General features: G+C 36.9%; 1 protein-coding gene across 1 annotated transcript in view; it reads right to left on the bottom strand.

The window, feature by feature from the left end:
* The window catches only part of alpha-PheRS (phenylalanine--tRNA ligase alpha subunit), a 274725-nt gene that overhangs the window by 207469 nt on the left and 54205 nt on the right, over positions 1-13051 (bottom strand). Inside the window, exon 3 of the mRNA XM_090414434.1 lies at positions 11153-11254. Coding sequence (XP_090270560.1) covers positions 11153-11254 — 102 coding nt within the window. The remainder of the gene's footprint in view (positions 1-11152; positions 11255-13051) is intronic.

Consider the following 13051-nt stretch of genomic DNA (forward strand, 5'->3'; position numbering starts at 1 on the left):
TTGACTCTAATGAATTTTTTTTTTTTTAATATTAATCCCATACAAAAGAGGTCAAGAGAGCTATAAGCATATCAATGCCATGTGTGGAGTGTAAATGAGGACTGAGATAGAAGTTTATTGATTTTTTTTTTTTTTTTTTTTGAAGAGCTGCAAGTTGTAATTGTTTGGGAATACTTCGTGAGGAAGGCTGTTCCAGAGAATAGAGGTGGACAGAATAAATGAGGAAGAGGAGAAGCAGATTCAGTGCATTTGCAGTTGCACAGTAAAGGGATGTTGGGTAGCTGCTGCTCTTGTATTAACAGGTGCAACTGAAAGTGAAGGAATGATAGTTGCCAATTCACTGGAGCAGTGACCATGGAAATACCTGGAGAATAAACACAGTTCTGAAACACTGTCTTTGATATAGAGGTTGAAGTGAATCGGTAAGAGAGGGATCATCAATGAGCCTAATTGCTCACCTCTGACAGCATCAAGGATTTTGAGGGTGGTTTTAGATGCACCACCCCCAAACATGTGAGCAGTATTCTAGGCATGGAGAGATTTGGGATTTAGATATACTTAGGAGTTGGTTGGGTGTAAAATGTCATTTTGAACAAAACAGAATCCCTAGTTTCTTGGATGCTGAGGAGGCTGTTGATATGATGCATTTATGCCAGGAGAGACTGGAGGTAAACGTTAGTCCAAGCATAGAGATCTGATCTCGTCTGGTGATTTGTTTGTTACTGAGGATAAGTATAGGTGAACCGAGATCTCTTTTTGTGAGAGAAAAGACAACACTATGTTTTGGTGACATTGAACACAAGTTTGTAGATGATCTTGTAGCCTGTGATGTCAGAGTACTGTATGGTTTGTCAATTGAGGAGGACGAGTGGAGAGTACCATTGCTATAAAGCCATGGATAGGATTAGTGGTGATTGTGAGTAGATTGTTTATGAACAAGAAAAAGAGAGTAGGTGACAGGAACAGAGCCTTGAGGGACTTTGGTATTGATAGTGAAGCTCTAAGAGAGGGGGTCATCTACCATGAATTGCAGGGAGACCAAAGGATGACAATTTGTTGAGCAATCCAAGATGCCACAATGCCACTCATAGTCGAAGGCTTTGGAAATGTCAAGGGCAATGGCACAAGTTTCTCCAAACCTTTCCATGGCACATGTGTTGTGAGTGATGCAAGCTAAGTTCAGCTGTGGATTTTGAATGACAGAATCTGTACTGTGGTCGCTGATTAATTGGTGGGCCTGTGAGTAACAGAGAGCGAGGTGATGGCAATTGGTGAGTAGTTTGATGGTTAACTTCTATCACTCTTGTTTTGGAATAGGATGGATATGAGATTGCTTCCATGCATTGGAATAAGTACCAGATATGTATATTAAATTGTAGAGATGATGCAGGATGGATGTTAATTCTGGACCACAATGTTTGAGAACAATAGAAGAAATGCAATTAGGACCAGAAGACTTTTTAATGCGCAAGTTTTTTCAGTAGTTTGCTGATTTCTTTTTGTCGAAAAACTATGGATTCCGGTATGGTAATAGGTGATTTCTCTTGGTTATCAATGCAGGTGTTTGAGGAAAAGAGTGATGCCATCAGGAAGAGATAAGGGGATGGAAGTGCAGAAGAGAAAAGTTGTGTCCAATGGCCTTAGCGAGAGACAGACCAGAAGGCATGGCTTCCATTTGGACAGGAGGAAAGTTTTTTGCTGTTGGTCTTCATGAAATCAGATTTGCATCTGCTGATGACTGATTTGCATATGTTGTGTGCTTTAGTGTAGGCAGAGGATGAAGCTGGAGTTCTTGAAGTGAGCCACTAGCAGTTAGCTATATTGTTTTCTTAAACTGTTTTGATACACTTTCGGTTGAACCAGGGTTTGGAGAGCAGATGTGAATTTTGCCTTGAATTGGGGATGAATGTCTTCCCTCATATGCGAGAATAATTTCTGTAATTGTTCACAGCAGGTGTTAGGGTCAGATGAGTGGAAACAATAGTCAGACCAAGGAATATGCTAGATCTCAGAGGATCCTATGTAGTGTCAGAGGACATGAGGCTGAGAGTAGATGGAGATGGGACGTTCCATGAGAAAGGAGACTTGTACACTATTGTGATCCAAGTTGCCAAGAGAAGAGATGACCTGTGCAGTCCATCTGGAAGGAGAACTGGTCAAAACAAGATCTAGAGTATTTGGAGAGTGAAGTGGTTATTAGGAATTTGAGTAGGTAGATGTACGATTTGTGTTAGGTTATTACTTGTGGCAAAGACTCCTGCTTCTCGTTCAGCTTGGTCAGTAGTGTTGGAATAGGAGAGCCAGTGAAACTGTGGACGTTGAAGTAGTTCAGGAAGATGACCTCACTATTTGGATAGAGACTGTAGATAGTCGAGTTTCATGGAAAGTAATGCAGACAGGTCAGGATGGTTATCAGGGTTTAGAAACCAGTAAATGCAACAAATGAAGTTTACTAAATGTGGCAAGGAAATTCTGAGCCAGAGAATGTCAAAAGCAGGGGATTCTAAATAAGCCATTCTCTGACAGGCTATGTCGGATTTCATAAAGGCACAGGTGCTACCCTTGTGGAGAAAAGAATTGTGAAGTGTATAGTTTGGGAACTGGATAGGATGTCTGGTCTGGAAGACTGCAAGTGGTGGTGAATGTCATTTATGTTTGTGTTAATGCCACAGATGTTAATAAAGTGGATGTGAAAGTGAGTTTTTAGTGAAGATATTCTGGCTTGGTTAGTGTGTTGCATCTGTTTGTGGTGTGACTGTTTTTGATGGGATTGGTTTATGAGGGAGATTCATTTTTGTCACAGTGTTGCTGTCATTGTTTGTAAGAGCCTTTGTAAGTTTAATCGTGATTAGCTAGAAATATAGTGGGGAAGTGCAATAAGAGAGAGAGAGAGAGAGAGAGAGAGAGACAGATTCTTGGACATAACTTCCATACAGAAAGAAAAACGTCTCCGTACCATGACGTAGCCTCAACAGTGTCCCTCACATACCACTATGCGGACTCCCTCTCCAGGCACAACCTAGCAGAGTACGTAGCAGTGGAATTATGCGCCAGCTCATTAGTGGCCAACAAGGAATTTATTGTTTGTAGGAATTTGTTGTGAAAAACAAAATATTTAATCTAGTAGACTGATTAGGTATATATAAAGCAAATCATTAATGGAATCAGTAAGTGAAAGAATGAACTTTATCCTTTAAAGATAAAGAGATCTTAAAGTATAGTTTCTATTTAGATCTTGGATCCAAATAGTTTATAGTTATTAATTTAATTTTATTTACAATGTACATAGGTTTTAGTTTCATTAAATATATATCATCATCAGCCATTATCGATCCACTGCTGGATGAAGGTCTTTCCAAGATTACTCCAAGGATGCCTGTCAGTGGCTCTCCTATCCCATGTGGCTCCTACAAATTTGATGGCATCATCAATCCACCATAATTTGGATCGGCATTATGGTTGTTTTTTTCCTCTTGTGGAATCCAATCCAGTACTTCTGTTCATTATTGATTTTATTTTTTAGCAATATGCCCAAGCCATTGCCCCTTTCGATGTTTCACTCTTCCTATGATGTCAGAGACTTTGGTTTGATTTCTTATCCATGTATTCCTTTTGTGATCTAGTCTTGTGATACCAAGTATGCTTCTTTGTTGTGTTGATATAAAAATAACTAACACTGGGTTTATCAGTAGTAAAGATTCAATACTATTAGTCACCCACTAGTTTCGCCATGTAAACTAGAGGCTTCATCTGAGTTTGGATGAACATACAAATATAAATAAAAACACGTGTTGATTACAAATAAACACATTACTAAAAAAATACTGAATGCGTAGGAACTGTTACACATGTACAATAGAAACATGTGGAGCGTGGATGCTGGCACATGGTCAATTATTGTTTGGTAGGTGCATCCGATAGTTAACAGAGAAATTAAACTCTGTTGGTTTAGAGATCTGATGAGTGACTTCCAAATGTCACACAGAATCATCCTTTGGTTTCTGTTTAGGGTACCTTGTGAATGAATTATCACTGTAGTCTCTTATGTTGTGGAAGGTGTAGTCTTCTTCTATGTGTGGCATTGAGCTCTTATCCCATTCAATGTTGTGATGAGTGTTGGTGAAATGGAATGCCAACCCTGAACTGTCCTCTCTGTTGTTGTTGATGTCTCCAATATGTTCCTTTTGTCTTATTTCTAAACTTCATGAAGTTTGTCCTATGTATTAAGGCCACAAGAATATGGGATATTGTAAACTCCAGGATGTTACTAAAAGAGTTGTGCTCCTTGGGTGAGCATAACATATTTTGTACTGTCATATTTGGTTTGAAGGCTACTCTAATGCCATGAGATTTCAGGAGATTAGCAATTTTTTGTGAAAATTTGCCAACAAAAGGGATGGAAATCTAAGTATGTTCATGCAAACCCAGATGAAGCCAGTAGGTGAAACTAGTAGTATTAAATCATTACGACCAATAAACCCAATGTTAGTTATTTTTATTACATTAAATTGTGTTGTTCTTGACACACACATTGAGAGTTGTTAAAACTTAAGTGGTGTGATATCCTACAAATGACGACTACAAAGAAAAGTTGATGCAGAGTGTTGATCTTTCCAAGAGAAACCTCAAGACTCGATGGTAAGAACGTTGGATATGTTCCAAATCCAAGATGAAGGATTAGAACAACGATCAAAACAAAATAATTGCGTCGCTGGCGACACACACATACTGGATAGTTATTAAAATTTAAGTGGTGTGACATCCTACAAATGGCGACTACAAAGAAAAGTTGATGCAAAGTGTCGATCTTTCCAAGAGAAATGGACAAATGATTATTATTTTGTTGAAGTCAAAGGCAAATCTGTGTGCCTAGTTAGTGGCGATGCATTAGCAGTAATGAAAAAGGCCAATCTGTAGTGTCATTACAGCTCAAAACATACTTAACTCAATGAACTGGGAGACCAAATGCGTCTGGATAAAATCAATGCTCTTCAGCAGAGTTTGGATTCACATCAAGCTGCTTTCACTAGGCCTTGTTGTGACAGAGACAATGTTACTCAGACGAGTTATGTAGTGAGTGAGCAAATTGCAAAGAAGCTGAGGCCACATGTAGAGGGAGAGTTTGTGAAAGAGTGCATAGTGGCTGTTGAAGAGCTGTTAGCACCAGACAAAGTAAAATTGTTTCAGAGTGTTAGTTTGTCTCGGAGAACCATTTTAGATCGGATTACTGACTTAGCACAAGATATTGAAAAAACATTGAAGGATGCTGCAGGAGATTTCCAATTTTTCTCTCTGGCTTGTGATGAGACAACGAACATAACAAATACTGCTCAAATGGCCATTTTCGTTCATTGGATAACTGCAGAGTTTGACACGCAAGAGAAACTGCTGTCACTGGAAATGATGCATGGCACTACAAGAGGTGAGGACTTGTTTGAGATACTTGTTTTATCAATGAAAAAACTTGAGCTAACATTTTAAAAGTTAAGTGGCCTTACTACAGATGGAGCTCCAGCCATGGTTGGCTTGCAAAAAGGGTTAATTGCATTTGTCAAGAAAGAAATGAATCGTCTTGGTCTTGATCCAAGTGATTTAATTATATGCCACTGCATCATACACCAAGAAAGTCTCTGTGCACAGTTGTTGCAGCTCAACAATGTAATGCCAACAGTAGTGTCATGCATAAATTTTGTCCAAAGCAGAGGGTTTAAAAGCCACCAGTTTAAGGAATTATTGAATGATGTTGAGGCTGAGTACGGTGATCTTCTTTATCACTGTGAAGTGCGGTGGCTGAGTTGCAGGAACATGTTCATGAGGTTTTACGAACTGCATGATGAAGTCAAGCAGTTCATGAAGATGAAGGAGAAAACCTGTCAGGGAACTCAATGATAGCAAGTGGCTGTGTGATCTAGCACTCATGGTGGACATTACCAAGTACCTCTCAGAGCTGAACTTCAAGCTGCAGGGCCCCAACCAGCTTCTCAGCTCGCTGCTTTCAAACGTGAAATCATTAGAAGCTAAATTAAGGCAGTGGAAAGTGCAACTCAAAAGGAATAATACAGTGCATTTCCTAACTCTGAAAGGAAAAACGCCTTCTACGACACTTGAATATGCTGGTGAATGTGCGAAACTAATTGAAGCATTTAATGAAATATTCAAGGACATGAAAAGTAAACAAATGGAATTGAACATCTTTGCTACACCGTTCAATGTGGAACCAACTGATGTGCCTGATAACTTACAGCATGAAATCATTCAGCTGAAAAGCGATGATGAGCTGAAAGCTAGATACAACAACCTCCCACTGCTTGAGTTCTATAAACGTTATATAAGCAATGATGAATTTCCCATTTTGAGGAGACATGCATCAAAATATGCATCTGTGTTTGGAACAACTCACTGCTGTGAGCAGTTCTTTTCAAAACTTACCATCACAAAGAGTCGACTGCGCTCTAGAATGACCAATGCAAACCTGGAAAAGCAGTTGCGAGTAGCAACATCATCAATACCAGCTAAAATCACATGCCTCACCAAAGAGAAGCAGTTCCAGCCATCACATTAGAAGTGAGTTGATTAAATGTTTGACCAAATATAGCAGGCTAATTTTTAAGTTGATAATTTGTATGGCCTGCGAATGATGTTATAAATATCCAAATGGCTCTTGGCAGTAAAAAGGTTCCCCATCCCTGCTTTAAGGAAACATGTATTTCTTGCTTTCAGCAGAAATGACTCTAAAATCCAACCACAAAACTAAGTTAATAGTAAGCCAATAAATTGTTACCCCCCACACACACACACGTCCTTTCAGCCATTACTACTTCTCAATTTGACCATGAGCAAGTTCAATTGTAAATTACAGGTTAAAATACCACATACTGACATTGAATAGATTTATATTTTACCTTAGTGCAAAATACTACAGAAGAACAAAATAAGTCAATAAAAGCGATGCACAGCATTCCTTGTTTTATTACTATATCAAGAAAGATGGGAGTAGGAAATGAATTAGAAGTTTCAGGTAAAACTTTTGACCAGTGAAGTCCAATTATTTCAAAAACTGGGGTTTTATTAAAATTTTATTTAAAATATCTGTTAGTTATTTTATTTTAAAATAAAATAACTAACAGAATAACTCTCACCACAACCACTGACATGCCACCATTTTTGCTGGCCTGGTTGGCACAGTGGTTAGAGTACCCACTGTGGGTACTCTCCACATAATGTTGGCCGGAGAGTGGGTACTCTCCGGCCAACATTATGTGGGTTCAAATCCTGTCATGGGCATGGATGCTTGTGATTGTCTACAGTTGGGAGATGAATGTCATCGCCTGGTGTGAGACCACCACCCTGCTGATTGAAGGCATGAATAGCTTGAAAAAGTTCCATGGGGCAGGGTTTCCAGACAATGTAAAAAAATAAATGAAAAATACACAAAAATGATATAGACTTGATAAAAATAGGAAAACAACTTCCTAGCCCACCCATGGTACAAAATGTACTATACATTTACAAATAACCTTTCATGGATGGGAGTAACATAAAAAAAAACTTGCTTATCAGTGAAGCACACAGCATTCCTTGTTTAATTACTATATCAAGAAAGATGGGAGTAGAAAATGAATTATGAATTAGAAGAGTCAGGTAGAACTGACCAGTGAAATCAGATTATTGAAAAAACTGAACATTTGAAGCTAAATTAAGGGTTTTATTTGGGTTTTTATTAGGTTGTTATGATACAAAAGATAAAACACGAATCAACTAGTTACACCACAAGAGCCTCCATAGCTCAGTCGGTATAGACAATGCCCTTTGGTCGGAAAGATGTGGGTTTGATTCCTGTCCATGATGTGAAGAACCTTTGTCTGATCTCTTTCAAATAAAGGCGAGTTAGCTGGTCTCATACAGCGATAGGGTTTTCATCCCCCAGAACAGGCAAACTAATCCCATGAACACACACGCAGATTTACAGTAATGAATACTTACAATATGTGGAAGAGATAGGTCCTCACCATATGTCGTAATGCTTGTAATTAATTAGGAGTCAAATCATGGTAGTCAACCTCCTAGATAGGAGATAGTACTTGAATGGGAATCGAAGTTACACCACCAATAACATGTGGCTTCCTCAGAGTAAAAACAAATATAAATGTAAGGCTAGCAATTGTAAGCTAAATGTTAACAAGCAAAACTTGCAGAACTACTGTAACATAAATAATAGAAACACATGGATACATTGAAAAGTGGTACAAGTCATATAAGAAGATAGCTCATGCCACTTGTTTGATGTCAGTATGATTTGTAGATAGCTGGGAGATGATTAGCTGAAAAGTTAAAATCTGGCATGTGAATAGATCTGATAAAAGATTTCCAAATATTGCCCACAATCAGGCTTTGTTTCTTATCGAGATAGCCAAGAGAAAAAATGACCATGGCTGATTCCTTTATCTGACGAGAGAGAGAGAAGAGAGAGAAATTGTCTTCTAGATAAGGCATTATCTAGAAAACAACTGTTCTTATTGTTATGATGTATACGCAAAGAGCGATGAACTATGTCTGATCTTTCTTCTCTGCTATGGGCTGCATCTTCAAGATATTACATTTATCCTTATCTCAAAATTTCTAGCAGTCTGACCACAGACTTCTAAATGGAAATGCTACAGGAACAAGGAATTCTATGACCTTCAGGATGTTTGCAGAAGGAGTTAATGTCTTTTAGAGGGTGAAGGAGGCTACAGATGGTGAGAATAACCATCTGGAAAGCAGATGACACGTGCTGCCTTCCACTGTCTCCACATATTTCTGTTTTTATACAACAGTTTCTGCTAGGTTCACTTGTTAACTTTTAATTTATAAATGCTAGCATTCATATATGTTTTTACCATGAAGAAACCACACATCACTGGTGGTGAAACTAGTCAGTTCATTTTTTTTTTATCTTTGTATCATAACCTAATACAAACTCATTTTTTTTCAATAATGAACTATAAATTGTTAAGGTGATGAGACTGGCAAGCTGTTTATACAAGGAGAATCATGGAAGATATAGCAGAGCAAGAAAAAAATCTGATGGGACAAACTAATCTCTAAGCAAATACTGTTTGATGTATACTGAGCAGCTTTATTAAAAGAGAAAGAGCACATATCCAAATCAGGAAATTAAAGATTCCTTTATTGTCACTTTATGTGATAAAAACAGACAAATCTTTAATTCATTCAGTAGTTCTTGTTTGATGTAAACTGACAACACAGCAAAATTACCAAGATGATCAAAATGTTAACTGATCACAGAAATGGACAAGGTTTTCTCCCTGCATATTCTTATGAAAGTATTCTTAAAAAAGAGAGGGAGAGAGAGAGAGAGAGACAGACAAAGTGCTGTATTGGTAAATGCAATTTTGTCTGGAAGAAAAAAGGGGTGAAGATCCAGAAAACGATAGCACAACTAAGCAAATGAATTTTCTCTTTCCCGAATTTATTTCCACTATCTCAGTGCAGGAAAACCTCGCTTAACACGAATTCAATATGTGCGATAATCAGTTACTGCGATTGATTGATAGTTAACACAATTTTTTTATGTTATGCGAAATTTTTTGTTGCCAATCTGCAGCAAGCAGAAACGCTGGAACTCATTAAGAGACTAAAGTGGCACTAGTAATACAATGATTGTGCGAGATCTGGGATACAGTGAGTCTACAGTTTAGACTATATTAAATAAGAACAAGGAAAGTTGCTACTGCTTCTTTAAGCATGCAGATCACCCAAAATAGAAGCCAATTAATGATCGAGATGGAGCATATTTTATCACTCTGGATTGATGATTATAACCAAAAAAGAATACAGGAAAACCTTACTTAATGCGAATTCAATATGCACGATAATCAGTTAGTGCGATTGAGCGAAATGTTACCATTTCCTGCTTTAAGGGCGTGATTAATCAGTTAACGTAATTTCTTACATTAGATGAAATTTTTTGTCACCAATCTGTGGAAACACTGGAAGACATTAAGAGATGAAAGTGGTGCTAGTAATACAATGATTGTGCAAGACCTGGAATACAGTGAATCTACAGTTTAGATTATATTAAATAAGAACAAAGAATAAGGAAAGTGGCTACTGCTTCTTTAAGCATGCAGATCACCCAAAATAGGAGTCATTTAATGATCAAGATGGAGCGTATTCTATCACTCTGGATTATAATAAAAAAAATAATACCTCTTAGTCCAGGATACCTCTTAGTTTTCTGTACTCCATTTTTGTGACAGTGTTCAATGCAAAGTACGTTTAAATTCTCTCTCTCACATGAGCTCCTGGTTTTAACATCATGAAAACTGATCAATCATGGAACATCTCTTGGAATTACTTTGTCAAAGCTTCAGTTTCTCATGAGTCAGATGTTTTGGGCCACATCTTTCCTAAGTTAAATTTATCAGCACTCTTGGTATCCATAAGATACTACTGTGGCAAAACAAAGAAAAAGTTTCTGAGATACTCGCACTGATTTTCTGTCAATCGCTATCATCAATCATGTTATTCAAAGTCACTCACATCATGATTTTTATCTATTATGATACTGGATGAAAATAATGAATGTGATACTTAGTTCCATAAGTAATTTATAGCCTATTATTAAGCAGTGCTTGCTATGTGTCATTCGTCATGTTACAGGTGGATTCCATTTAGCATAGAGATGTCTAACACTCTTAGTGTATTTTAAACGGTAAGATTTGATCAAAAATCCTGTTTTTTAGCAAAGCTTGTGACATAGATTAATAACTAATACATGTAAATACAAAGAGTAAGAATAGTAAAGATGAAAATGCATCAAATATTTTGATTTTAAATATCTCTTATTTTTCAACCTATTATCATTTCTGATTTGAGACCCATACCATGAAAGGAAAATCCAGTATTGTTATTACATTTTTAACTTATCATACTTCAGCGATAATGGTCTGTTATTTTCAGATCAAAATATGCTAGCTTAATGTATTTTGATATTTATTATCATTAAACTATTCTCATGTTTATATGTATTCAAGATACTGACCGAAATGTTTCTTCAGAGTAGGCCATTTGGATGGATAAAGGTACTTTTATAACTCACACATTACTGAACAGAGTTTGTTACTTATAAGATCAAAAGAATTCATACCTTACGATAAACTTTAGGTCCTCCAATTACATTTTTATCTATCTGTATCCAGCCAGCTGACATAGCTTTACTGAAGCCAATCTTTGCATTTGGAACTTGTTGCTGAAATAATAATAACCTTATATGAAATGGATATATGAAAACATAACAGCATTATGTTAACTGTGAAACTATTTTCACAGTTAACATAATGCTGGAACATTTGAAAAACTCAAACCATACATATTTCTGCATTTCAATTTTTTAGTGTTCTTTGAAACTAGGGAGGTCCAATGTAGACACCCGGTGTTCTAACAGTTAAAATTTGAGTCTCTATTAATTTTTAGGTAAGAGATGATTTTCTTTGCTCAACTGTGAGACCCCACCAGCCTGTTTATTAGAATCCTAAAGTGTCTTGAAAAAAAAAGTTCATGTCTGACCTATAGAGTAAGGTTTCTACATTATCTAACCATTAGCTGGTACTAGTATACTGAGATTTTACAACTTTCTATAGGTGGAATTCATAAAAAATAAGGACCCACAAATAGAGACAGTGGCAACTGCCATTATTCATCCTGTGGTGGAGGTAATTATGAATAGAACATAGCTGTAGTATTGCAGATGCCACTGTCTCTATTTGTGGGTCCTTGTTTTTTTATGAATTCCACCTACAGAAAGTTGTAAAATCTCAGTATACTAGTACCAGCTAATGGTTAGATAATGTAGAAACCTTACTCTATAGGTCAGACATGAACTTTTTTTTCAAGACACTTTAGGATTCTAATAAACAGGCTGGTGGGATCTCACAGTTGAGTAATGAAAATCATATGGCCTTGTTGTTTGAGTGGTTAGCATACCTGCTCTCCAATGAACAGGCTGCATGTTTGATTCCTGTCATAAGCACTGATGTATGTGATTGACTTTAAGTGGAAGATTAATTTCGCTGCTTGAAACCACCTCACTGCTTCTTGGAAGCTTGAAAAGGTTCTATGTTTGGTCTCAGAGTTTTCAGATCATGGAAAAAAATAAACAAAAATATAGTATGTCAGTACCGTATGTGGGAAAAGATCTGAGAAAGGATGAAACTGTTCATTGTATTCCTTGGGAAACAGACAGAAGGGATAAAGTGTTCCAAAGTACAGCAGTAGGAATGAAAGGCTATTAAGAGAAACTTGTTTTGTGAGATTGCCTGACTATGAAGGGGAAGCAGCTGTGTGCATTTTGCATTTCAATGGATTTGAAACGATGGGGTGAAAGGCAACAAAAATATTTATTGGTTTGAAAACTTTCACTATGTGTTCACTAATGCTATTCACATAAGAAATAAGAATATTATTATGTGACACCTCCAGGGAGTCCAAACTCATCAAGGAAGAGTGTGCCAACAGCATTGAATGATAGATCTCCTTCCAACTACTAACTGTACTCAAACTTGCTTAACTTTTTGCTGAGCCATTAGTAGCAGAGGCTCTACCAATCGACCAACCTTTATTTCTTCTGTATTTTTGTTGCCTTTCACCCCATCAGAAAACTCTTGCTTAATAAAGTTATTTACTTGAGTTTTTCCTCCTGTTTTATAATTCTTTTCAATAAGCCAACTTGCAGTATTTCATTATTGAAACAGAGAGTATAAAATAACCATAAAAGTAAAATTAGAACATGAAAATGAAGTAAAGATGATATATTTTAATACATATCATCTGAATATTCAGTTCTGCTTTGGTATTTGGCAGCTTTGGCGTATTTTTTGGCTTCGGCTGAATCAGTAAAAAGATTTGGTTTACTAAAATAAAGAGCCAAAAGGCTTCATTTCAGCGATGCACAATTATATAAATCAAGTGGATATTAAATCCAGCATTATTTCAAAACCGAGTGTAAAAACTATAAAAATTTCATAAAGAAGTTAACCAGAGAGTCACA

This window comes from Typopeltis vanoorti, chromosome 25, assembly GCF_054136105.1.
Source record: "Typopeltis vanoorti isolate ZY-2024b chromosome 25, IOZ_Tvanoo_1.0, whole genome shotgun sequence".
NCBI classification, from domain to species: Eukaryota; Metazoa; Arthropoda; class Arachnida; order Uropygi; family Thelyphonidae; genus Typopeltis; species Typopeltis vanoorti.